This window comes from Grampus griseus (assembly GCF_964374135.1).
Source record: "Grampus griseus genome assembly, chromosome: 1".
Lineage (NCBI taxonomy): Eukaryota > Metazoa > Chordata > Mammalia > Artiodactyla > Delphinidae > Grampus > Grampus griseus.
The window spans coordinates 181,057,226-181,083,557 of record NC_139017.1 but is presented as its reverse complement, the minus strand read 5'-3'; the positions used below and the strand labels follow the sequence as shown (position 1 = coordinate 181,083,557).

Below are 26,332 nucleotides of genomic sequence, written 5' to 3'. Positions count from 1 at the left end.
GCTCTCAGCGGTCGGCGGTCGTCGCTGGAGGTGCAAGGGCTGACCCTCCCCGAGGCCCAGTGCAGCCTCGGCCAGGAGTGGGGCGAGGGCGCGGGACAGAGGGAGGAGGGAGGGGTCCCCGCTGCCCCTGCCCCCCACTCCCTCTGAGGCCTCTTCGGCTCCAGGGCCGCATTCCCCGAGTAGCCCCTGGTGAGGGGCAGGTCTGCGGATGCACAGGTCACATGTGACTGGCCTGGGGCAAGGCAGGGAGGCGGGACGGGGCAAGGAGGGGCAGCCAGCAGCGGGAGCGGGTGGAGAGGAAGTGACCTCGGAGCCTGTCCGGCTCGGTCCGGCACCGCTGGGTGACGCCCAGGGTCCTTACGAGGCCTGCTCCCCAGGACCGGGGGGAACCTTACGGGCGGCCGTGGACCATGGACGGTGCTGGGGTCTGGCCTGGGTCTGGCTGGCCACGCCCTGTGTGCCCCACGGCCAAGCAGGCCTCAGCATGGAGAGCTGGGTGCACCAGCCCAGAGCCTGGGGGATGCGCGGCACCCCCTTCCCCAGGCCCTACTGGCACCGGATGCCTGGCCCATGCAGGTGGGGGGCTACAGGCAGGGGCACGCGGGGCACCTCAGAGAGACGTGCCCCGGGGCGCCAGCTGGACCTGAGTGGCCGGAGTGGAGGTGGCGTCCCGACAGCCCTGGGAGGGTTGGGAGAGGACGGGACAGGACCCTTGGCCTCCGCTCCCACAGGAGGTTCAGGATTGGGGTGGTCTGCTGGAGGCGGGTCCCAGGAACTTGACCCCTTTGGGAAAGCCCCGGGGTGGGGTCCACCTGGTGATGCTACAGGAGCAGGTTCCCAGGACCCAGGGATCAAGGGCAGCCGCTTCTCTGGGCCAGGCCCGAGTGACAGGAGATAACTGCCTCTCACTCTTTGCTGGCAAGAGGGTCCCAGGTCCTCAGCTCCCCCACAGACACTTCCAACACGCACCTCCAGAAACCCCAGGAAGGACTCACGGGGAAGGAGCCGCGATGTTCCTTCTAAATGTTTTTATTAGAGGGTCGGCCGACAAAGAAAAAGAAACGTCAGAGCGGTTTTCTGCTGTAAGTTGAATACGTTTCCAAACCTCACACGGAATCAAACTGCACCAGAGAAGAGCAGCAGGGCCGGCTGCTCCCCAACATCAAGGCGCCCCAGACGTGGTGCCACGCGGCCGCCGAAGCCACAGCCTGGTGCCAAGAGGGCAGCTCAGCTGCGGCCCCAACCCGGAGCTCCCAGCAGGGCTTCGCCGTGACGCCCACGCCCACGTCAGCCGCAGCATCTGCGGCCTTGATGGCCCGAGGGTCGTGAAGTGACAGCCCTGAGCCGCCGATGCGCACAGATGTCAGGTAGGTTTGGGGAACACCGTCACCCGGTGTCCACTTCAGCCCAGTTAAGCACGGCTGCCCCAGGGCCGACGAAGGGCAGTCCTGGCAGTGACCAGAGAGCTGGGTCAGGGGTCAAGGCAGCCCCGCCATGTCCTTTGAGGAGGGCTGGCCGGGCCCTGGGGAACCCACGTGGTTGTACAGCAGGCCCGGCGTGTGGGGTGTGGGCCTCACGCGGGTCTGGCTCTGACCGCTACGCGCCTGGGTCCGGGGGGGGCTCTCGCATATGCCTGCCAGCCGCCTGTCATTTTGACAAAACACATAAACTGTCCTTTTCAGGTCAAAGACCATGGAACACGCGTTCACTCAACAAGAAAAAGGTGGCGGGTCAGTTTTTCCTGTGCCGGCTGCTCCTGGAGCAGTGAGGTCAGTGAACTGCCGACTCAGAGCTGGAAATACCTAGAATGCCAGATGCTGAGACCCCCTTGTCCGGCACATGCTCCATGATTCCTGGCATCAAACTCCCCATGCCTCCTCCAGTCACCGCCACCCCCGTCCTGGAGCAAGCTGACGACGGCTGACCGCCCTGTCTGAGCATGGAAGCCTGTTTTGCAGTGGGAAACCTGCACACTGACCTCCAGACGCAGGTGTGACACCTCACGGCCCTGGTGCTGGTTTACAGTCGACTGACGCCCCCGCCCTCCCCAAGTCCGGCCAGTGCAGCAGGCGGGTTGGGCCGTCGCTCCCGGATGCCCTGCCTCCCACCCCCAAAGCATCCTACAGCAGCAGTAAGAAAAATGATTTTGCCAATTCTAAGGTCACGTTAAAAAATGTTTTTATAAAAAGATTACGGTTTACAATAACTGGAAACCATGACATCCCACATTTCTAAGCTGCACTGCTGGAACCGTAGGACTTTAAAAGATATTGTATTGTAGAAAAATAACTGTGCAGCTCAGCAAAATGCATGTTGTTCAGCTTCTCAACTTAGAACTAAATATTCACACCAATTATAGTGTCCTTTCCCCCTGTGAATACAGTGATTTGCTGTGTGGCTACATGATTTCAGAACCCTTTGAGCAGTTAGTTCCAATATTCAAGTGATTTCATTAAAAGCACTGGCAGAGTCAATTCGGTGCTGTAAAGGTGAAATGACTTCAGCGCATGTCAACGTGGCACCCCCTACGACAGAATCGACTGGAAAACTGAACAGAGAATGCATATATCTTAAAAACTACCGAGGTGAAGGAATAATTTAATATCACCACACGAAAGCCCTGCAGAGCCAGTGCAGCTGACAGTGCCTCCCTGGGAGCCTGAGGCAGTGGCCCGGCCATCAGCGGAGCACAGTCACGTGGGCGGCGGCGAGGTCCAGGTCCGTCTTGGACGGATACACCACCTTCAGGTGGCCCTCCTCATCCACCACCCGGACCTGCTCCACCACCAGCGGGGCGCTCCCAGCCTGCTCAGCACCGGGAGTCGCCCTGGGGCCCGGGACTTGTCCAGGAATGGCATCGGCTTCGTGGTCGGAGAGGGAACCTTCGTCTTTGTTTTCCAAAGTGTACTTGTTGATTTCTGCCATTTTCTGCAAATGAAAAATATCTTTTCAACCGAGAGATTAGAGGCAACCCAGGGAAGACAGGCTGCCGTCACCCAGATGGCAAAGGGCAGCGGACACGCCGTCTGTCCCGCGGGGCCAGAGCCTCGGTGGGCAGGATGGGCGGGGCCGGACGCTCACCAGGATGAGGGCGTCCATGATGTCCTTGCAAATCTGCAGGCTGGCGGCGCTCGTCACTTCCAGAAACAGGTCACAAGTGGTTTTCTTAATCTTCAACAGAAATTAGAAAGATTTCAGGAAAGAATCAAGTTATCACAAGCAGACCCCAGCAACTGCAAGGTCTAATCTGCAGAAAACCCTGTAAGACGGTGTCACACAAATCTAGACTGTCGCCCGCCTGAGGGGAGACAGACACCGGGGTGCGGCACACGTGGCGAGTCATGGGCAGCAGCGAGCACACACCGCCACACGCGTGAACGCGACACGTGATGCGGTCTCAAAGGTGCCAGATGCTGGCACCGCCCACCTTTGTCTTCTCGCTGTTTGTTATGGGCGGGAAAGAAATCACGTCGCCGTTTGCATCCACGAGGCACGGGTAATGCTCCTTCCCATCCAGCAGGTGAAGGTACCTGGGTGAGAAGAAATACCGATAACAGGCACAGCTGTGGAAACACACCTAAAGGCGAGTGGACGAATCGCAGTTCTCTGGACACAGTAGGTGTCAGGTCAAGGGCACGTGACACAAGCAAATTCAGAGGAGATGTTCGCAGGGCCTCCTCGGCGCCCGAGCCAGCCGAGCCTGACCTGGATCAAGCGCAGCAGGCCTGGCTGCCCCTCATCCGTGGCGCGCTCTCCCTGCGCACCTGGTGGGCATGCCGAGGGCCCCCCTCTGAGACAACACAAGGCCTGCACTCCTGGCACCTGCTTCTCTGAAGCCACGCGACATGGGGCTACGATGGATCCTTCCCCGCCCCCCCCCCCCACCGCCAAGAACCCGAGAGGAGAGTGAACGAACGCTGGGGAGGTCGCCTGAGTTTGGGCAGCTGCGGGAGCGCCCGCAACGGCACAGGCTGATGAAAGGGGCCCCACCTGTGCAGGCCCGACACGTTCTGCCTCTTCTTCTGCTTCCTGTGCTCCTCCGCCTCCAGCTGCAGCTGCCGCACCAGGTCCTTGGCCTTGACTTCCCGGCGCCCCAAGGGGACGATCTACGGGGTGGATACCGCACGTTGGCCCGTCGCTGGGGGTCCCAGCGGGAGGCTTCTGAGAGCTGACAGTCCTCCAGGCGGACGTCCAGCGGGCTGAGGATAGAGGCTGTCCCCATGTCACGTGCAGATATACTGTGCCTTCAGAGGTCACCCTGGGGGCTGAATCTGAAACCCGCCTAATGCACAGCCGGGGCTCCACGCCTGTGGCTCTGAGGAGGCTGAGGGAAGAGATGGGGCCAGCAGCCGGAGCCAGCCCCCTGGGAACACTCCTCCGCCGGGAGCCCGAGGTGCCTCATGTGGAACCCGAGAGACCAGGAGCGGGGCCTTGGCAGAACTTACACTGTGGTCAACCCCAGATCAGGGGGTTTGCAACTGGGATGTAAACCACAATTTCTGGTTAAAAGTTAGCGAGCAGGTGAAGGAAACCACTTTCAAATCACCACCTCCTTTGATGAGTTTACTTTTGAAAGTAACTGTCAGCACAACCTGTTTTATTTTATGTTCCTGCTGGGAGCAGAAAAGGGTCAGATTCTATCCAAAATGCTCTGACTCAACCACCTGCACGTGTATTTTTTGAAAAACACACAAGGAACACTCAAACTGCAAACACCGGGATGCGTGGCCTCACCCTGAGGTCTTCTGGGGGGCGGGCGGCATACAGCAGGGGCCCCCGGATGGCGCTGAGGTCGTGGGTTGCGATGGTGGCCACCGTCCTCTTCTCACAAAGGTCCTCGTGCAGCTTTGTCTGCAATACAAGTTCAAGGGCAGGCAGAGCTCAGTATGCCAAGGCCGGAGGGCAAGCCCCGCCACCCCAGTCCCCCGGAGCAGCCTCCCCAGCCAAGTATTTATTTCGTGGAACCTCCGCTGGAAAGCTGGTATCTGCTTATCAGCAGAATTTCTTCTCGCCCTAACTCCACTGTGCAATGCTTGAGACTTCAAAGAACCCATCTCGAGCTAAAATTGATGACTGAATAAACAGAAGTGTGACTTCAAAAGAAACACAACCCCAGCAAGCGTTTCCTCCAAAGCACCGATCTTCCAGTTCCGAGCTCCTGGCTTGGCTTCCTCCCCGTAGGCGCGTACAGCCTCAGCCCCGCAGGCCACGCTCGGGGCTGCCCACGTGCAAGGATGTGCTTTTTGCTTTAAAAGCTGGGCAGACTTCACAGAAGAACAAACTCTAAGTTTGTCTAGCTGAAACTTCACAAAAACTAAACAAGTCACCCAAGAACACGTTGGCAAGAGCTGACGATTTTAACTGCGCCGGGTCCCCTCCCCGCCCCACCCCACCCGGGCCGGCCGAGGAGCTCGGCAGGAGCGGTGGTCGCCCCGCCCACGGCCCGTCCTCCCCGCCCCCATCGCGGCCGCGGGCACCCACCTGGGAAGAGAGGAAGCGCTTGAGCGCGTTCCCGGGCTGCAGGTCCATGCCCCGCACCACGGCGCCCACGATGAAAGGCCGCACGTCTCCGACCCCGGGGCTCACCCTGACCGTCAGTGGGGCCGGGTTCTCGGCCACGTGCAGGACCCGCAGCAGCAGCCGGCTGGCCTCGTCCACCCACGCCTCCTCGCCCTCGCCGCACTCCCTCTTCCTCCGCTCCCGCCGCTTCCTCCGCGCCTCCTCCCTGTCGGGGCCCTCGGCCTTGCCCCGGCTCCGGCAGCCCCCGCGGCCCCCGGCGCGCAGGTACTCCAAGATGGACCTGGTCTGGCAGCCGCTGACCATCTTCTCCAGGCGCTTGTCCCGCAACCTGTTCCCCCGGAAGTTGATGTCCTTGAGCCTGGGGCAGTCGGCCAGCTCTGCTGGGATCTCACTCAGCTGGTTGTTGGACAGGTCCAGCGTCTGCGAGGGAGACCGGGACGCATCAGACCCCCGGGACCCGCCCTCCTGCCGCCTGCCCCGCCTCAGCCCCACGCCTCTCCCCCAGCCCAGCGCCCAGCACGGATGCAGTGACCCGGGCTCCTCGGAGGAGAGGCGCGAGTGGACTGCCAGTCACCTCTATGAAGTGCTGGTCTTGCTTGTGCTGCTTGACCACCGTGTCCCTGTAGTAACAACCACGGCAGAATTTCCCATCGATGGTTAGGTTAGAGGGAAAAAAGACAACAAGGAACGCGGGGAATGTCTGGTTATAAACAAATAAGGACTTTACATGAGAAACAGGTTCCCCACAAAGTAGCGCTGAGACGTCTTTAATTAAATGAGCAAAAAAGCAAGAACAGAGCAAGAGTAACCAGCACGATGCTCTCGCACTCTCGTATCCTGCGTGCGTGACAGACAGCGAATCAGCGTCAATGCTGGGACAGTCCTGGGCCCTTGGCGGTGACGCGGGAGGAGGGAGCGGGGGCTACTGCTCCTGCGCCGTAAGGAGGTTGGTGAAACCCTGTGGCCCGTGAAAAGGAACCTTCTGTGACTACTACTGAGGCTGCCATCAGTGTCGCTGACGCGGTGGAAACGGGCCAAGTGGCCACCTCACGTGGTGGGCAGAAGGTAGGGTCCTGTGCCGTGGGAGGGACTCGGCTGGTGGTAAGGAGGACAGGGCCCCTCCCAGGAGGCCCAGGCGGCACGCAGCCCTGCAAGTAAACGGCTTCTTCCTCGTTCTCCTCCAGGGCCCGTGGCAAGCTCTGGATGGGCCCCGCTCGGCTTCGCTTGGACCTGACATGGAGCCTGGGGAGAAACCCTATAATCTGGCTTGGTGGGAGTAAGCACAGGGGACTGGCATTTGGACAGCGAGGCAGTGACGGGCGGCAGGGGCCTCCCCAGGGGCTGCAGACCTGGGAGCGCTCGGGCAGGCCCCTCCTCACACTCAGGGAGCAGCACCCACAGCAGCGTGGCCAGCGAGGAGTCCTGGTCCTGATGGGGACACCTCGGCCCCGAATGACCACAGCTGGGCCGCAGCGGGTGGCAGATCTGTCATCAGCTGGGAGGGGGGCAGGGGCCCTGACTATCCACGAGATGCTGTCTGCTGTGGCTGGCACAGAGGGTGGTTTTAAGGGAGCTTCACAAACCCCGGTTATGAAGGAAACTCTGGCTCAGCAGTCAGGCTGCTGCGAGGCCGGAAGAACCAGGGTGGAGGAGGGGTGTGGCAGGTGGGTGCCCGACAGAGGGTGACAGAGGAACCTCCACGCGGCAGGACCGGAGGCTCAGGAGGGAGGGAGCAACTGCAGAGCAGACTTTGATCCTGCAGTCGACCCAGAAATGGAGAAAGAGAAAGTGAGCCTGACACGGTCTCCAGTCACCACTGGGGACCAAGCACTCAGTGGTCATGCGGGCTGTGGGTTAACCGGACGTCACACACCTGTCACCGTTTGGTGCCTCTCCAGGCCTCTCCCTGCTCTCAGGCGAGACTGGACAGGCGGGTAGATGGGCTGAAACGTGGCCCTTCCAGGCTTCTCTGTGTCCTGCCCCCCCCATGCTCACGCACACACACACCCACCCGTGCACAGGACTTGGCGGTGCCCCCTGCACCCCAGCCTGGGGTCTGCTGGCCTCCTCACTCACTGCTGACTGGCAACATCAGCAGTGCTGAGCCCAGGGCTGCGGAGCTGCTCCCCCAGGACACGCCCAGGTGTCAGAACGCACCTGGACGGGAGGACGGGCAGGGGCCGCCTAGACCAGGTAACCCTGTGTGCACACTCAGCCTGGCCTGGGCCAGAAGAACCAGGCCCCCGCCCACTGGCAGGCTGTGAACAGCAGACCAGGGCTGGCATTTCAAGGTCGGGTTTGGACCTGCACACCCAGCTTGGAGTCTCAAGAGCGTGAACTCCACTGGCAACTCTCACTGCAGCGTGAAAACACAGCCGCCGCGGTGGAAGGTCTGTGCCTCCACGAGGAAGAGACCCACAAAGAGCAGCAGAGGAAGCGCCGGCAAGAGTGGGGGAGGGGGGCCCCCAGCCCCGACCAGAGCAGTGTCAGGCCAGCAGCCTGCTGAGGTGGTCTCCTCGGAAGACAGGTGCGGGGGTACTGGGGCGGGGGTCTGTCAGGGGCAACGATCGCCAAACACTGGGCATTTCGGAGCAGAGGGCAGTGGCAGCAGCCAGTGCCACAGACAGCAGCCCAGGACCTGCCCCGGGACCCTGCGGGAGACAAACGGGGAGCAAGGGCAGGCAGCCAACAGGGCTCTGGGGGTGCCATGTCCAGCAGAGACAGGGAGATCACCGACGAGTTCAAAGCGGACCTCACAGCAGGACACGCCACCCGCCGCCAGGCACGCAGAGCCGCAGGTCCAATGGGGAGTGGAGTCCACAGGTTTCATGGCCGGAGCGTGAGTGCCGGAGGGAGAGCCTGCGGCTGAAGTGATGTCTGGATGGCGTAAAACTGCGCAGGGCAGGGGGCGGGGGCGGGAAACCCACAATCGCCGAAAGGAGAATGAAGTGAATTGAGTGCACGTGGAGGGGCCTCCAGGCACCTGCCCAGAAGACACCCAGGCACTCCCTCCCTGTAGGTAACACAATAGTGACACCGGCCAGGCAGGGCCAGCCTCTGACCCTAGACTGTGACTCGACTGCTGGGCCGAGCTGCGGGGAAGGGACCCTAACTCCCTGGTTGTGAGACCCTACAGACACACACTCTACCCCTGGGGGTGTGGAAGGGCCCCTCTGCTCCAGCTGATGGTGACCAGGCCGCGGGGACCTGAACCCACCATCTCCAACAGCAACTGAGAAAATAAGAGGAAGGATTTTTTTTAATCAGTTTTTCGTCACTGGACAAAGTTCCACTTCTCTGTGAAACGTGATTACGGGAGGAGTCCCATAAATGAGCGACGCCAGACGACATGAGAGGGCACAACTCCTGGCAGGGCTGGGAGAAACCCTGGGTGCCGTGGCCCTTCAGCTGATGAACGTGCTGTCCCGGAACAGTTCATAAATCTGGGGGCACATCTGGCCTGCCCGTCCCTCCAGCAGTCCCCGGTGGCAGTGCCGTGGGCCTGGGTAATGGTCACTTACAATGGGGGCATCCTGTGGCTGAACCCCATGGGTAACAGAAGCCCAGTGGGGAGAAGCCCAGCTGAGTGGGTCTGAGGTCAGGACAGTGGTGAAGCTGGCGCTCCAGGCAGAGGTAACTGGGGACGGAAAGGACAGCTCTCCCTTCAGCTTCCGTGTCCCCGGCAGCTGCAGTGGGGCAGAGGGTCCGCCCTTCACGGCTCCCAGGGGAGTGGGCACCAAGGAGCTCTCGTGCTGTCTCCCGACTGGGAGATGAGTGGGACAAGCAGGGGCCTGTGTGCTGTCACCTTGGGGGCCCCTACAGAACCACGCCTCCAGGTATTCGCCTCCTTGTGTGGCATCTCCCACAACTCCGCACTGAGCTCCACTTACTGAATCAGCAGGTTGCAGTGGATGTGGCGGGCTGCTAGGTCCAGGTCTGTGCCTCAGGAAGGCCTGGCAGCTCCTGCCCTTGTGCTCCAAGGAGCCCTGAGCCGCCATGTGAGAGGTCAGACTACCCGGCGGGGACGGGAGACGTCCCAAGATGACGTGGAGAGAGGAGTCAGCCACGCCAGCCACGCCAGCTGAGCCTGGCCCTGAACCCACGGCAGCTGACCACAGCCACACGAGTGATCAACGGCAAGGCAGCAACAGTCCAGCTGGGCTGGCCCACAGTGAAGAACCGTGAGCAAACAAAACGACCGCTGTGTTAAGCCACAGCCTTGGCGCGGTGATGCGGCTGCAGAGGACCTGCACCAGTGCCATCACCGCGCTTTCTTCATGGCACCGTGGTCATCCTCAGAGGGGAGGAGATGGGCAGGAGCCCAGGGCGCCGCTACAAGACACTGAGCTGAACCCACACTTTCTGGTTCCCAGCGCAGCTGTCCGACTCCCGCTGTGCCCCCACCTCACAGGAAGGACAGAGAACACCTCTGTCCTCGGAGCGCCAGGGTGTGGAGCGATGCTGCTTCACCCAGTTCCAGCAGCCGTTCCTTGTGAAGGCATCATTTTAGGAAAGGCCCCCAAAGGACATCTGAGTCCAAAAGGGGTTCCAAGTAGCTCTGACATGACACTCTCCAAGAAACAGGTCTCTTCATGTGAAAGAGATCGATGGAAGTCTAAAAATGGGGAACGTGATGGACCGGGCGAGGGGGGATTGAGCAAGCAAGACGTTCTCTTCACCTGAATGAGGGTGTTCCGGACACAATAAAGGCTACTTCACTGGGCGGGCACCCAGAGGTACTAAGAACGTTAACAAAACAAAACAAAACCCGAACTTGAACACTGCTAAGGCGTTACAGATGTGAAGAGAAAGATAAAAACTGTACACTCACACGACGCGACGTCACACTCACACGACACACACGACGCGACGTCACACTCACACGACGCGACGTCACACGCACATGACGCACACGACGCGACGTCACACGCACACGACGCGACGTCACACGCACACGACGCACACGACGCAACGTCACACGCACACGACGCGACGTCACACGCACACGACGCGACGTCACACGCACACGACGCACACGACGCGACGTCACACTCACACGACGCACACGACGCGACGTCACACGCACACGACGCACACGACGCGACGTCACGCGCACACGACGCACACGACGCGACGTCACGCGCACACGACGCACACGACGCGACGTCACGCGCACACGACGCACACGACGCGACGTCACACGCACACGACGCACACGACGCGACGTCACACGCACACGACGCGACGTCACACGCACACGACGTGACGTTACGCTCACACGACGCGACGTCACATGCACACGACACACACGACGCGACGTCACACGCACACGACGCGACGTCACGCGCACACGACGCGACGTCACGCGCACACGACGCGACGTCACGCGCACACGACGCACACGACGCGACGTCACGCGCACACGACGCACACGACGCGACGTCACACGCACACGACGCACACGACGCGACGTCACACGCACACGACGCACACGACGCGACGTCACGCTACACATTTGGTACCTCTACCTTCTGGGAAACCAAGAGACGGATGAGATGGGTGATGGAGTAGAAAGGGCGAATATCATGTGTCACACCACAGCCCTGAAGGGAAGCTACAGCCCTGGGACCAGCATCCCAGGAGTCGGCGCCCACAGCTTCTTCCTGGAAATGCCAGCTAGCGCGTGTCACTCTGCAGGGTGGCCTCCTGTTTCTCTTAACTATAAACACACACACACGTACCCACGCACACAGATACACCCTGACGTAAAGACATCTGTAAAATGAGTTAGCAACATCTTAAGAGTAATTCCCGCTGCAAAGAGGTCAGTTGCTAAACTGCACACACGTTTTATTGTTTTAAAAAAGTCTGCATTGGGAACCTACCTCAACATCATAAAGGCCATATACAACAGACCCACAGCAAACATCATTTTCAATGGTGAAAAACTGAAAGTATTTCCTCTAAGATCAGGAACAAGACAAGGATGTCCACTCTCGCCGCTATTACTCAACATAGTTTTGGAAGTCCTAGCCACGGCAATCAAGAAGAAAAAGAAATAAAAGGAATACAAACTGGAAAAGAAGAAGTAAAACTGTCACTGTTGCAGATGACATGATACTATACATAGAGAATCCTAAAGATGCCACCAGAAAACTACTAGAGCTCATCAATGAATTTGGTAAAGCTGCAGGATACAAAATTAACGCACAGAAATCTCTTGCACTCCTATACACTAACAGTGAAAGACCAGAAAGAGAAATTAAGGAAACAATCCCATTCACCATTCCAACAAAAAGAATAAAACACCCAGGAATAAACCTACCTAAGGAAATAAAAGACCTGTACTCAGAAAACTATAAGACACTGATGAAAGAAATCAAAGAAGACACAAACAGATGGAGAGATATACCATGTTCTTGGATTAGAAGAATCAATATTGTGAAAATGACTATACTACCCAAAGCAACCTACAGATTCAATGCAATCCCTATCAAACCACCAATGGCATTTTTTTTTTTTTACAGAACTAGAACAAAAAATCTTAAAATTTGTATGGAGACATAAAAGACCCAGAATAGCCAAAGGAATCTTGAGGGGAAAAAACGGAGCTGGAGGGATCAGGCTCCCTGACTTCAGACTATACTACAAAGCTACAGTAATCAAGACAGTATGGTACTGGCACAAAAACAGAAATACAGATCAATGGAACAGGACAGAAAGCCCAGAGATAAATCCACACACCTACAGTCAACTAAGCTATGACAAAGGAGGCAAGGATATACAATGGGGAAAAGACAGTCTCTTCAGTAAGTGGTGCTGGGAAAATTGGACAGCTACATGTAAAAGAATTAAATTAGAACACTCCCTAACACCATACACAAAAATAAACTCAAAATGGATTAGAGACCTAAATTTAAGACCAGACACTATAAAACTCTCAGAGGAAAACATAGAAAGAACACTCTTTGACATAAATCACAGCAAGATCTTTTTTGATCCACCTCCTAGAGTAATGGAAATAAAAACAAAAATAAACAAATGGGACCTAATGAAACTTAAAATCTTTTGCAAAGCAAAGGATACTACAAACAAGACGAAAAGGCAACTCTCAGAATGGGAAAAAATATTTGCAAACGAATCAACGGACAAAGGATTAATCTCCAAAATACATAAACAGCTCATGCAGCTCAATATTAAAAAAACAAACAACCCAATAAAAAAAAAATGGGCAGAAGACCTAAATAGACATTTCTCCAAAGAAGACATACAGATGGCCAAGAAGCACATGAAAAGCTGCTCAACATCACTAATTATTAGAGAAATGCAAATCAAAACTACAATGAGGTATCACCTCACACCAGTTAGAATGGGCATCATCAGAAAATCTACAAACAACAAATGCTGGAGAGGGTGTGGAGAAAAGGGAACCCTCTTGCACTGTTGATGGGAATGTGAATTGGTACAGCCACTATGGAAAACAGTATGCAGGTTCCTTAAAAAACTAAAAACAGAACTACCATACGACCCAGCAATCCCACTACTGGGCATATACCCTGAGAAAACCATAATTCAAAAAGACACACATACCCCAATGTTCACTGCAGCACTGTTTACAATAGCCAGGTCATGGAAGCAACCCAAATGCCCATCAACAGAGGAATGGATAAAGAAGATGTGGTACATATATACAAGGGAATATTACTCAGCCATAAAAAGGAACGAAATTGGGTCATTTGTAGAGACGTGGATGGATCTAGAGACTATCATACAGAGTGACGTAAATGTCAGAAAGAGAAAAACTAATATCGTATGTTAATGCATGTATGTGGAAACTAGAAAAATGGTACAGATGAACCGATGTGCAAGGCAGAAATAGACACAGATGTAGAGAACAAACATATGGACACCAAGGGGGGAAAGCGGGGGTGGGTGGGTGGGTGGGATGAATTGGGATACTGGGGATTGACATATATACACTAATATCTATAAAATAGATAATAAGAACCTGCTGTATATGTAAAAAAAAGTCTGTATAAAAGGATGGCAATGAGGAGGAAGAAACAGAGGCCTGCCTCTTTAAGGACAGGAGCCTCTAGACTGGATTTAGGCCATGGTCACAGCAACTCCTGTCCTCTAGTCTCTTCCTCAACAGACTTACTGGGCCCTTGTTCCGAGTCGAGCATTCTGTTGGGACCTGGGGTCCCCGGATGAATAAAATAAACAAGCAGTCCCTGGACAAGAAAGCCTAGACAAAACCCCAACCTATTTGCTATGTACTTTTGGCAACCCCTTCCGGCCTTCTGTAAGACAGGAATAACCACCCCTGCCTTGGCAAGCCGTTGTTGGGGTCAAGTGAACTATCACATGTGAAATCATACGCGCGGCCTTACGCAAATTCCAGTCATTTCACATCTCCACGTCCTGCCTGGGTGGCCTCACGTACCGGGCTCACCCAGTCTTTTCACAAACATTTGGAGATGCAAAAATTTAGACACCCGTCCCTGCTGTTGACCTGCTTCCGACCTGAGCGGGAAGCCCAGTTAGTCCACGATCACGAAACAGTGTGTTGCATGTTAAAGCCCAGTTGTGAGCAGAGTGTGCGGGGCGAGCCGAGAGGACCACCCGAGGACGGAGGCCAGGCTACTGCGAGGGGACCCGGGGGTGGGCCGGCTTCTCAGAGATACCGACGCTGCGGTGGCCCTTCCCGGCCGAGTTGGGACGGCTCGGCACCGGGAGGAGACCCCCGTCCGTGGCTACCACAGGGCCCGCCCCGCCCGCCCCGCTGACCGCTGACCTTGAGCGAGGCCAGGTGGGCGATTTCGGGGCTGAGCTCCCGGAGGCAGTTGTCGGCGGCCGCCAGTTCGCTGAGCAGCGGCAGCGCGCCGGGGCGGAAGAGCGCGGCGGGGAAGGCGTCCAGGCGGTTGCCGGTGAGGTTGAGGGTCTGCAGGCGCGGCGCGCAGCGCGCCAGGTCGGCGGGCAGCTCGCGCAGCCGGTTGCCACTGAGGTTGAGGCTCTGCAGCTGCGGGAAGCCCGGCGGCTCGGCGGGGCCGAGGCCCTGGCCCGGAGGCAGCGCCTCCAGCGCGTTGCCTGACAGGTCGAGCACGCGCAGCGCGGGCAGCGGGCCGAGCTCAGGGCTCAGGCCGGGCCCCAGCGCGTTGCGCCGCAGCACGAGGCTGTGCAGCTGCGGGAGGCCCTGAGCCAGGCCCGGGCCCGGCTCGCGCAGGCTGCCGCAGCCGCTCACCTCCAGGTAGTGCAGCAGCGGCAGCGTGAAGAGCCGCGGCGGCAGCCGCCCGCCCGCCGCGCGCACCCGCTGCTCCAGCCCGGGCCCGGTCAGCAGCAGCTCCCGCCGCCGCTCCCGCTCCGCCAGCTCCAGCTCCGGCCAGGCCTCCGACACCGCCGCAGCCGCCATCGCGCCGCCACTCCCGCAGCCCCTGCCGGGGCGCTTCCGGGGCACGCGGAGCCACTTCCGGTATGGGCCGGAAGGAGTCGTCGAGAGCTGCGCGGACGCTAGAGCGCCTTAGCGAGGGCCATAGAGGAGCCCGGTGGGGCGTGGCTCGAGGCTGTCGCCGGCGGGGTTGGGGTCCTCACCCGTGGGCGTGTGGGTGGGCTCCCGGAGCGCCCAGGCCCACGTGGGGCCGTGAGTGCTGGGCCTCCGGCCGAGTCTTCCTGCCCGCGAGGATGTCGGGGAGCAGCGGGGACGGCCCCGCACGCCGTGCTCTGTGGTCTCGGCCGAGCCCCTAAGACAAGGCCGGAGAGCGAGTCTGCGGACGCGTCCGCCTCACGGACCTGAGGGAGACGCCCGGGAACGTGGTGACTCCCAGGTGGCCTAGAATTCAGGCTAAACGCCGTCTGAAGGGGAAGGGGGAGGAGATGAGTGGTTCTTAGGGGAGATGAACGGTCCCTAAGAGGACAGACGGGCGGAAGGACCGTGTGACAACGGGTGTGTTATCACTTCTAGTCCCTCCGGGTCTGAGCCCGTCTTCCCTGGGCGGTGCGCTCCCGGGAGGGGGTCTCTGACGGCTGAGTTCCTTTGGGAGGATGTGTTTAGGCAGAAGGGGAGTTCAGACAAACCTCTCCCCGCGTTTACACAGCTCAGAATAATCAGTATACCGAGGTGGTACATTTCGGGGTGGTATGATCTGAACTCCTAGTCATATTTCGGGGTGGCATCGTCTTCTACCCTTCAAAAACCTAACCAAGCTCCTCTTCGTAATTTCCCATCCGCTGGCTCCCTCTCCCTGCCCTGTGGCTATAACCCCCCAGCCGCCCTGTATTCAGAGTTGAGTTCACTGTCCCCTGCTGCAATCTTGCATTAAGTCTTCCTTGCTGGTTTTTAACAAGCATACAGAGCACTTTTCTTTTTTTTCTTTCTTTCTTTTAGAGGTTAGTAATTTGTGTATTGGAATCACCAGGAAGTTACAAGTGACTGATGCCCCAGTCCCTGGGCCAGAGATTCGGGCCTAACGGGCTGGGCTGCAGCACGGGCATGGGGGTGTTACAAGCTCCCCGCGTGTTCTGTTGGGTCCGCAAGGTTGAGGGACTGCTAGGGATCAGATCGTTTCCATGTGTTAGGACGCACTAATCAGGGCTGTTTGGAGGAGGAGGGTGGGAGGAATAGTGCTGAAGTCGGCTGTCCTGTTCTCTGCCCCTGTTTGTAACTCCTCACCCCAGCAGGCTTTTAGTTTTATTTTGTTTTGAAATGCCTGAACATTGTATTGAAGGGTGATGTACATCCAGAAAAGTGTGCACATAGCATAAGTGAATTTTGTCCAGACTGAGCACATCCGTGTAGCCATCACGCAGAACAAGAAACCAGTGGTCACCAGTCGCCCCGGACCCCCCTTGTGCCCCGATGTTGTAGTTTGGCTGGTTTTTGCATTTCGTGTGTAAGGTGCAGGGCCGGCTCTCGGTGCCTGGCCTCTCGCCCCATGTCACGCCTCTGGGAGTCATTGTGTGTGGGAGGTACTTGCGGGTTGTTCGCCGTCTGGCATTGTAAGTGCGTTGTGACTGTACCATGTTTATTCCCAGCAGGGCCTTTGTGCTGCCCTGGCTTTGCCCCCGTCAGCGCCAATGACCCCACACAGGAAACACAGATTTTTGTCTCGGTTGCTGTTGTGACCAATTCCATCTGTGAAGGGCAGGCAGTGACTGTCCCCAGGCAAGGCCGGGAGAGGTGAGAATGGGCCCCTAGGACCTCTTCCACCTGTGCCTTCTGAGCCGGCTTCCGCTGCCCTCTGCGCGTTCTCCTCAGTGATTTCTTGGAAGGCTGTACACACATGCGTGATATCAGTGGCTTTCGGTTCCTGGGACCTGGGTGTTGTGTTGCTTGCTTAGTTTCTCGTGGTAGGTTTCTGGGCCGCTGTCCAGCAGCTCATGCTAACACACATCATCTTGACAGGCTATGAGAGTAGTAATAGTTTTACAGTAGCCAACACTGGAAACAACCAATGACCGTCAACAGGAGAATGGATAAATAAGTTGTGAGACGTTTCTTCACGTGCATGACCACGTGGAGACCGTGTCTGAGCTGCACGCAGCAGCATGAATGACGGACGGTCGTGATGGGGAGGGAGGAAAGCAACTCACACCGGGATACACGCGGTATGATGCCACGTGCACAGCTTAAAGATATGTCAAACTCAAGATTCTTTTGTCTAGGGATACATGCCTGTGCGGTGTCTGTGAAGACAGCTGAGGTTGGTACTGCAGACAGTGCGGCCAGACCCCAGGGCCACCACCGTCTCTTCTTGGCCGGCCTGCAGGGTGCAGCCGGTGCATCCAGACCCCCTCTCCATCCCCTTCCGTGCCCCAGTCTCAGTCCCCATTGCTGTCCCCGCCCTGGTCCCGGACCATGTCTCCACCGGGCTGAGGCTGGGAGCTGGAGGCCCTGGACACCTGGCAGGGCTTGCCCTCCTGCCACTGTCCCAGCCTCCCGGGTAATTTGACTTAGGATCCCTGAATTTGGTAAACAGCATTCCCAAGCGTTGTCTCCTTACCCCATCTAGAACCCTAGCAGTGGTTCCAGCAGTGCCTCCCACCTTCAGCAGGACACTGCTCCCGTCCATTGCCAGGACTGGTCCCGGGACACCAGGAGGCACCGAGAAGGGGTGGCCAGGTGACCAGTGTGGAGGCGGCGCTAGGACACTCCTGGGGAGTCCTCAACCTTCAGGACGAGGGCCATGAAAGGGGGCTTTAGGGATGAGCTAGGCCCCGGGACACCTGCTCACAAGGGCACCCACCCTGCTGCTCAGTCTGACCTCACTCTCTTCCCCGCTCTCCCTGCTGGGACATCTCTTGATGGGGAGGGGCCGCACGCCTCCCCTGCACTTGAGAGCTCAGAGACTGGGGGTGGGGAGGGGGGTGGTGGTGCCCTTCCTCCTGCGGCTGGCTCCCCCCCCACACACACTGGGAGGCACCCCTGGGGACCTCAGAGGCCAGAAGGAAGCTCGGGGAGATTTTGAGGCCAGCCGGGCAGGTGGCGGCGCCACACCTTCCGTCTCCTCCCACCCCTGCAGGCTCATCACCTTCCCCGCCTGAGATGAAGGGGTGGAGGCTGCCTGCGGGGAACTGCTCTGTGCTTGGGCGCAGGCTCGCAGAGGGCGTGTGCTGGGAACCAGGCTCAGCACCTCCCCCTCAGCTCCATTCCGGGGTGTGTGGGGAAACCGAGGCAGAGACAAGCGGATCTTGCCTCCAGTACCCCGAACCTGCTCCCGGCAACCCTCACCGCAGGGTGGACAGAGGCGCAGAGCACAGGGTTCACATCTGGGCACGCTGCCTTCCGGTGGTGAGGGCTTGGGCTCTGACCCAGTTTCCCTGCCCGCAGTGGAGGGTGGGACCAGCTGCCCTGCAGGTCCTCTGACCCTTCCAGAACACGCATGTGGGGGCGTGGGGCGCTCCACTGAATTGCTCCCGTCCGCCCTGCGGCAGCGGCTCCGGGGGTCACCGCCCCAAAGCCCGACCCCAGATCCGGGAGGCTCAGCTCCTGCCCAGGTCTTTCCTGCCCCCGGTGGCAGCAGGCTGGGCGGAGACCCCAGCGCTCCGAGGAGAGGATTCGGGGCACACGCTGCTCCAGCAGGCTCTTGCTTTTTTAGCACTGGGCTAGTTTTTGAGAGCAAATAAGCAATGGCACTGACGGACACCTAGGTGAAAGTAGCGCACTGCACTCTCTCGGGGTCTGACACGAGCAGGTGGGATCGCTCTCTTCCCTGTGGACAGCGAGCTCTTTCCTCCCACGTTCCCCAGAGCACACACTCACGCACACACCCCGCCTACCAGAGTAAGATAAGCAATTTTGCTGTTTAAACTGTAATGCTAAGTTTTAAGTTTATATGTGTGTGTGTGTATATATAAAGGAAAAAACTATAACTTCAAAATGGAAACTTATAAAACCATCAAAGGTAATAAAAACTTAAAACCACTCTACAAATCAACAGAGAAAATACTGTATTTTTACTTATTTGAAAAGCAAAATAGCTTTGTTGGCTGGTAAAAATGCCCTCTTTCAAAAGGGATAAAAAACACAGGAAGAGACTATAAAGTATAAACCTCTGATGGGCACAATTGGAGCATTTATAAAATATTCTCATTTTATTCCATGGGATAAAATTGGTAAAGAACTTTCTCTAATTTATATGTAGCTTAAAATCGTTTAGCTTCTTCAGGAGTAAACCCACAAATAACTTATTTTAGGAACTACACTCTCTCCTGGCAACCTAATACCCACTGCCCCTCTCTAAGCAAATCTCAGCAACTCCCTGGCATTTCAGGGCTGAGCTACACCTGCATGTTTATTAAAGGAAATGTAACTTACCGATTGCTTTTTAATTATAATTTTAAAACGAAAGTGACAAGACATTTAGTAATCTTTTTATTATATTCATATACTCGGTGAATTAACGCCTAAGCCCTCAAACAACAACAAAAATATATTACTTAGATATTTTACAAGTTTGGTACGTGAAATAAAGACAAATAGAAAACTATGTCAAAACATTAAAAAGTTGCAAATTTTCATTAAAAGTGTTTACGCTTGTACTCTAATGCCAGATTTATAGATACAATTCTTTTAAATTAGAATATTTTGAAATATGAAAATAATAGAAATAAATATTGTTAAGTATCCACAACATATTCATGAGTGAGATTTCAATTAAGTACTGTTCCGAGTTTAGATGTTTATGAACGGCCAAGGGAGCTTATAGTTCCTTTTTAGTTTTCTATCCTTTATTCTTGGGCCCTTAGTAGTACATATATAACTCTGTAAAGATTTTAATAGCCACTGATCACTGCCAGGAATCATCGGAATAGAAACACATGATTCTTCTGTAACCAGCAAGACTGATCTGTTTTAAATGCACTCAATTTTGTCAATCACTAAAAATTAAGTAATTTTACAAAAATCTTCTTTATGTTACAATACATAGAAAACATTAACTGTATAGTTCTTAAAAGTTTTGATTGGAGAGAAAAGAATCATTTCTTGGTTAACTTTTCTCATTGTTCTGTTTAAAGCAGTGTTCTACCTGTACTTCACTCTCATGGGTGAGAGACCATGGCAACATCTTTTTGAAACCAGGAAGGCTCATTTTATAATTATCTTGGCATCTGTACTCTGCTCTCTCTAGTAAAGTTTTATGTTATTTCTCCCCCCATATTTTTACGTTTTTTTATAGAGTATATTTTTGAAGGTAATTCTCTTGGTCACTCTTATTCCGGCTCAGTATTTTGAGTCAACCGTATGAGAAAGCATTAGCCTACCAAAAATGGAAATTGATCGACTAGTACAAATTCACGGTCACTAACATACCCAGGGAGCACATCGCTCAAATAACTATTAGTTTTTAAATATATATTTTGTTATTTTACATGGTTGGGAATTAAAAATATTCTTACACTAACGGTGTAGTACAAGTTTCGTCATCCTGGAAGCCTGCCTGGATCATGCTCAGGAGGAAAGCACACCCTGGGCACGCGGCCGGGTGGGGCAGGGAGGGCCATCTTCTTTCGGTCTCTAGTGGGCTGGGCACCTGGGGAGCACAGGCGTGGACGAGAAGGCAGCCTTTCCAAGCACGTTCTGGACAGACACTGGCTCCCCCACAGCTACCTGGCTCTGAAGCCAGGTGAGCCACTGCCATGGGCCGGGAAGGTTGGTTGGCGGCTGGTCAGGAGGCTGGATTCTGAGGTTTGGTTTCATCATTTTAAGTGGTTTTTGGTGTTGAAAGTATCATACAAAGTGTTTGAGAAAAGTGAACATACAGTTGCAATTCCCACGCGGATCCGAGCGGGACAGGATGACGGGCTGAGCAGAGGCTCGGAGGCTCCTCTGAATTACGCAGAGTGGGAGTCGCTCTGCCTGCCCCAGGGGTTAGGAAAGGGCTATTTCGATGGACACACCTGCTCAGGTGAGCGCAGGATCATCGGGGAACGTCATCTCCTATTTTTCTAGGGCTTCATGCGTGTAAAGAACTTGAAGCCCCCCGAGGAAGGGCCTGACGTGGAGCCGCCAGCATTAACCTCCACTCCGCCTGGTGTGGGCGCCGATGTGGGGGTCAGGTGGGCTGCGCTCCGAGCGTCTGGCAGGCGAGAGCCGAGGGGGCTGGGCCGGGACCTTAATTTCTTGACCTCGACCTTACCTTCTTGACCTCGACCTTACTTCTTGCTGCCGTGGACATGCGGGCTTTGCAGGCCGACAGCCCCCCTACCCTGGGGAGGAGGGGCACAGGGGGACTGGCCCCCCCATCCCATCCCATCCCATCCCCCGGCCTGGCGAGCCCTGCAGACCTTCCACCACGGCTGACAGAGACCCACATGCAAGAGGTTTAGAGTGAGGGCTTTATGGAAATTGCTCCAAGCAGCTGCGCAGAGGTGCTGCGCTGGGCCTGTCCCTCCGCATGGGCCGCTCGGCACTGCTCCTCCAGCAGGACCGTCTCCTGTGGACCCCGGGCCCTGGGGGCTGGAGACCTGCGAGCCGGAGCCAGGGGAGATCAGGGCCTCACTCCGGAGGCAGGGGCCACGGTCGGGACGGGCGTAGCCAGGAGCCTGGGGGCAGCAGGGGCGGAGCGGGGGTTGCCACGTCTAGAGATGCTTTGAGGTGACACGTCCACGGCTGGGGAAGCTGCTCGCTCCCTTTGGAGACGAGGGAGCAGATGCGGTGCTGTCACCGCTTTGTGTACGTCCTGCCGGAGCTTCTACTCAGGCCCCCCTTGGGGGTGGGGATCTTGCTTCCGACCTTGGATCCCGAGGTCCCCGACTTGGCTGCGGCTGGGCCTCTACCTGCAGTGGACACACAGAGCACGGGGGACAAGCGTGAGCCAGGGCGCAAAGCCGCGGTGACAGTGCGAGTGGCCCGGGGTCGCCAGACACAGGGAGGATCTGAGCACGAGGGGCTGGGACGCTCCCGGTCACCCAGCCCACAGGTGGCTGGGCTGGGCCGGCAGATGTGAGAGGGGGCTGGGCGGGCCACCCTCGAGGATGCACATGCGACGGCAGGAGAGGAAGAAAGAGCCAGAGGAGGAGCCTGACGCACGGTCAGAGGAAAGAACTGAGCCGCTTACCTAATTTTTAGTTTCAAACAGCTCCCGAAATGAAAGACCAGCAGCCATGTGACCAGGGCCGGTTACCCGGCTAGGAGGCCGGGGTGGCTCCCCCAGCACCCCTGGTCCTCACACGTGTGCATGTGTGCGTGCGCGCGTGCGTGTGTGTGCGTGTGAGGGGCGCAGCTCCTGCAGGTGCCTGGCGCTGAATGAGCACGAGACACATTTCCTCATGTTCTCGTTGATCACAGGGCCCCAAAATAAAGTCATGTATCCAAGGTCAAGAATAATTTTCTAATGAAAAACAGCACTCTTCTGTAAGGCATTCTAAACCCTACAGAAAGCAGCCAGAACTGGGATTCAGAAGTCAGGTCGTGGCGCCGCCTACGGGTCTCCTACTGAACCCCCAGTTTCCGGACACTGGTACCCACGGCGCGGAGGGACACGAGACCCGGGGTGCGCCTGCGAACACCCGCGGTTTGGTTTCTCAGCTCTGTGAGTGGGGAAGCAGGACCACGTGGAGGGGCTTCGGCCAGAGCTGGTGCTGACGACATGATCACCCTACTTGTTCGGGACCCAGGGACAGGGCCGAGGCCGGGGTGGATGCTTACCTGGCGGCAGCGTGGGCGCCTTGCGTAGCACGTGCGTCCGGCGCAGGTTCACTGTGCAGCCCGTGGGGCCCATGAGGTGGGCCTTCCACGCCTGAAACGAGAGGTAGGTGGAGTGGGAACCAGGCCACCAGAGGGGCCACTGAGACGACCAAGCCAGGGGTGGCGATGCGCTGCGGCTGCGGGCGTGGGTCCTGAGCTCTGTGCGTGTCCTGCCTTGGAGCCCCCTGTGCTGAGTGCACGGCCGGAGCACCCATGTATCTTGAGATGCTGCCTGCACTTCACACCTCTCCCAGCTCTCATCACCGCTGAGCAAACATGCCAAGACCGCTGTCATGCGGGGTGCGCAATGTGCGACGGTCCAGGGGCACAGGGTGCAGGGGCTGAGGGTGGCCCTGCTGGACAGCCAGCAAGGAAGAAGGGCTCTCGGTCCTACAATGACGAAGAAAAGAATTCTGCCAGCACCTGCGATGGGCCAGGAAGTGGCTCCTTTCCCTGCCGAGCCACAGATGAGAGCGCAGCCTGGATGACACCTCGAGTGCAGCCCTGGGAGACCGCAAGCAGAGGACCCAGCCAGGTCGTGCCTGGACTTCTGACCCACAGAAACTGTGATAGAACAATGGGTGTTTAAGCTGCTCGGCGGGTGGTGCCACGTTAAGAAAACACGGAGAAAGCAGAGGAGAAGCAGCACAAGCCTGCCAATGCGTCTCTGCAGTTGACTGTGAGTCAGATGCCATCCCCTCAAGGCAGACGCGGGGGGCTTGGGGGGAGGGCAGGAAGGGAAGGAGGCCACTGCCAATGTCTGCGCTGCTCAGAGCAGGGAGCCGACTGGTCTCCAGAAGGAGGGGCTGGTCACGTACGACAGTAATAGTGTAAAGGTGACAACGACAACAAAAGCTCAAAGGCTCCTAAATTCTAAAAATACACAGGGAGAGAGAAAAAGTGTGGGCATGTGAGAGCAGTTCACATTTAGGACTAAAATGGATAAACCATAAAAAGCCCCTCGCTCTGTAAGAGGAGGGATGGTGGGCAGGGCAGCAGCTTCTGTCGGGTCTTCCCTAAGTCTCATTTGACAGACTTTGGAACCGTCTAAGTATCTCATGTAATTGTAGAGCTTGTGTTTGAAAACCCCTGGGACTTGAACACAGACTGAAACAATGAGGCTGAGTTGTTAACAACTGGCGACACAAGCACGTGGAGCAACTCCCGTGACCGTGAAGCAGAGATGCTTTTGCCCCACGTCTCCAGAAGGAGGCACGGGAGGGACACAAAGAGCTGGGACAGCGTGGCGTCCAGCAGCATCTCCCTGCCTGCAGCACCCGCACCGCTGCTCTGAGCCCCCACCAAGGGGAACGTGGGTCCGAGCAATGCACACTCTGTGACGGTCCAACGGGCATCTCTGGGGGCTGTGGGCACTGATTCTTGGGAGGGAAGGAAGGACACACAGACGTGCGACGCCAGAGGTTCAAGAGACCCTTACAGCTCAGACTCCGAATCAGGAACGTCACCATGAACTTTTTTTTTTTTTTGCGGTACGTGGGCTTCTCACTGTTGTGGCCTCTCCCGCTGCGGAGCACAGGCTCTGGACGTGCAGGCTCAGCGGCCATGGCTCACGGGCCCAGCCGCTCCGCGGCATGTGGGATCCTCCCGGACCGGGGCACGAACCCATGTCCCCTGCATCAGCAGGTGGACTCTCAACCACTGCGCCACCAGGGAAGCCCCCACCATGAACTTTTGATGGATTTATCTCAACGTTTTCCCCGGCTCTGTCCGCAAAGAGGTCCAGAATGGTACCGAACCAGGAGCAAGGAGCACCCGAGGCACCCGAGGGGGTCCTGGAACGTCATTTCCACTGCAGGGAACCAGGAACGGAAGGCTCGGTGGGGCACCTTGTTGTGACGGCCAGGAGGCTCTGAGTCCCCTGGGCCACCGGCAGCGCCAGGAGCCTGTCTGCAGAGGCTCTGATGGCCAGAGATCGGCTCGTTCACGCACCACTAAGCACAGCGATGCCAACAGCTGAACACGGCAGACAGTTTTAAGCCGTGAGTTCCTGATGGTGCTAAGATCCAACAAGCAAATAAGCCACCACTGGAAGGTGCTGGGGACCCAACCTGTCGTTCTGAAAACCAGTCAACGATGGCAGAGACCTAAGCCTTCACCGTGCCTTCCCCACACACGGCCCGTGAGGAGGCACGTGGTTCCCATGCTTGTCTCTGTTACGTGTGTGACGTTTTCTGAGAGGGAGAGAGGATGAGCCCTGGACGGCCGGATGGCCGGGGCGCTGAGGGAGCAGCGGGCGGCCGGGCCCACCATCCGGCACGGTGGGGCGTCGCTGGGTCTGAGCCATCCTATTGGCACCACAGCCCCAGGGCTGGGACAAGGGACCCCGCAGTGGACGCAGTGGGTGGACCGCAGGTGGCCGCGGCTGAGGGGCTCAGGGCAGGAGAGCCTGGGCCTGCTGGGCCCCGCGGGAGCTCAGCACGCAGGGCAGCGCTGGCGTCGTGTGAGCCAGAGTGATTGGGCTGACACCAGAGGACGGGGCGCGTGGAGGAGAGGGTGGGAGACCCTGGCGCCCCCCAACTAGGCTGCTGTGTCACCCACGTGGCTCACGCTGGGAGCGGGCGGAGTGCTGGGCACCGGACACGAGGTAGGATTTCCAACCGGGACGGGGCTCAGCTTTATGCATTACAAGGGACCAGAGCGTTACAGAATCTGGCCAGGAGGCCAGTCTAGGCCCCAACGTGGAGATGAAAGCCAAGCCTGGAAAAAGTGAAACCACTTCATGCTTCCATCCCAAAGAGCTGAGACGCTCGCTCCCCCTTCCTGGGAGATGCCACAGGCGTGCTGCGCAGGGAGCACAGGAATCCTGAGACAGAGCCTCACCCCACCCCGGGGGCCAGCCTCCGCCCGACGCCTGCCGTCCCTCCACGCAGCCAGGTCGCCCCGTCAGCCCCTCACCTCTTCTCCGGGGGTGAAATTCTCGTGGCACAGAGGACACCGGTTCGCCAGCTTCTCCGCTTTGGCAGCTGAAACGGTTTCAATGAGACAAGATCTAGTTACTCCTGTGGGGCGTGAATGGCGGCGCAGAGGAACGGGTGGGCAGGGGCACCGGCGGACGCGGGATCTGCCCCCCGACCCCCCAGCCGGGCCTCCGGGGATGGCGCGAGGGTCTCGGGGGGCTGCGGGGGCACTCACGGTTGCAGTCTCTCGTTTTTATGTGTCTGGGCAGCTCTTCCTTTAAAATGGCCTCGCTGCAGCGGTAACACTCCCCAAAGCTGTCCTTTTTGTCACACTCTGTCAGCAGATGCTCCGTCAGGCTGGAAATCTCCACCACCTGGAAGCCACGACGGGACACGTCACATGGCTGAGCGCCCTGAGGCGCGTGCGGCCCCGGCCCCGGCCCCTGCACGAGCGCGCGCTTCCTGTCCCGCCAGCACCACTCGGGAAGGGAGGCGCACACCTGTTACCTGTGCAGTCACGTACACGTGGCTGGAGACCTCACATCCTGCTTGCCATGCTACCTCAGGAGCATCCAGAGGCCACGGCTAAGCGGGGAGGGGAAGCAACGGTTCACCCACAACACTAACCCTGCCCTGTACTCTGAAGAGCTCAGGCGTCTACATGGCCTTGGGTTCAATCCCGGCTCCCGGCCATTTCTAAGAACGTGCC

General features: G+C 57.4%; 2 protein-coding genes across 4 annotated transcripts in view; both read right to left on the bottom strand.

The window, feature by feature from the left end:
* Positions 1-1,013: 1,013 nt before the first annotated feature.
* Positions 1,014-14,947, bottom strand: LRRC47 (leucine rich repeat containing 47). Its single transcript, XM_082666263.1, has 7 exons — positions 14,318-14,947; positions 5,482-5,940; positions 4,735-4,851; positions 3,991-4,106; positions 3,428-3,530; positions 3,082-3,171; positions 1,014-2,928 (listed from the first exon to the last, which is right to left on the bottom strand). The coding sequence occupies exons 1-7, from the start codon at positions 14,930-14,932 to the stop codon at positions 2,680-2,682; spliced, it is 1,749 nt and encodes a 582-aa protein (XP_082522389.1). The 5' UTR covers positions 14,933-14,947; the 3' UTR covers positions 1,014-2,679.
* Positions 14,948-19,415: 4,468 nt separating this feature from the next.
* Positions 19,416-26,332, bottom strand: part of CEP104 (centrosomal protein 104) — a gene marked incomplete at its 5' end in the record, with an annotated part of 54,374 nt that continues 47,457 nt past the window's right edge. For all 3 annotated transcript variants that reach the window (XM_082681052.1, XM_082681050.1, XM_082681049.1), the window contains 4 exons: positions 19,416-21,795; positions 22,667-22,757; positions 25,622-25,689; positions 25,859-25,997. In XM_082681052.1, coding sequence (XP_082537178.1) covers positions 21,680-21,795; positions 22,667-22,757; positions 25,622-25,689; positions 25,859-25,997 — 414 coding nt within the window. In that variant the 3' untranslated portion in view covers positions 19,416-21,679. The remainder of the gene's footprint in view (positions 21,796-22,666; positions 22,758-25,621; positions 25,690-25,858; positions 25,998-26,332) is intronic.

Bases quoted from the DNA above. Each gene is read 5' to 3' on its own strand.
- LRRC47 (XM_082666263.1), bottom strand. From the start codon at position 14,932: ATGGCGGCTGCGGCGGTGTCGGAGGCCTGGCCGGAGCTGGAGCTGGCG. The intron at 3,172-3,427 runs GTGGGCGGTGCC...TTTCTGTTGAAG, and splicing joins CAAACAGCGAGAAGACAAAG to ATTAAGAAAACCACTTGTGA. The intron at 2,929-3,081 runs GTGAGCGTCCGG...TTTCATTTGCAG, and splicing joins TCATGGACGCCCTCATCCTG to AAAATGGCAGAAATCAACAA.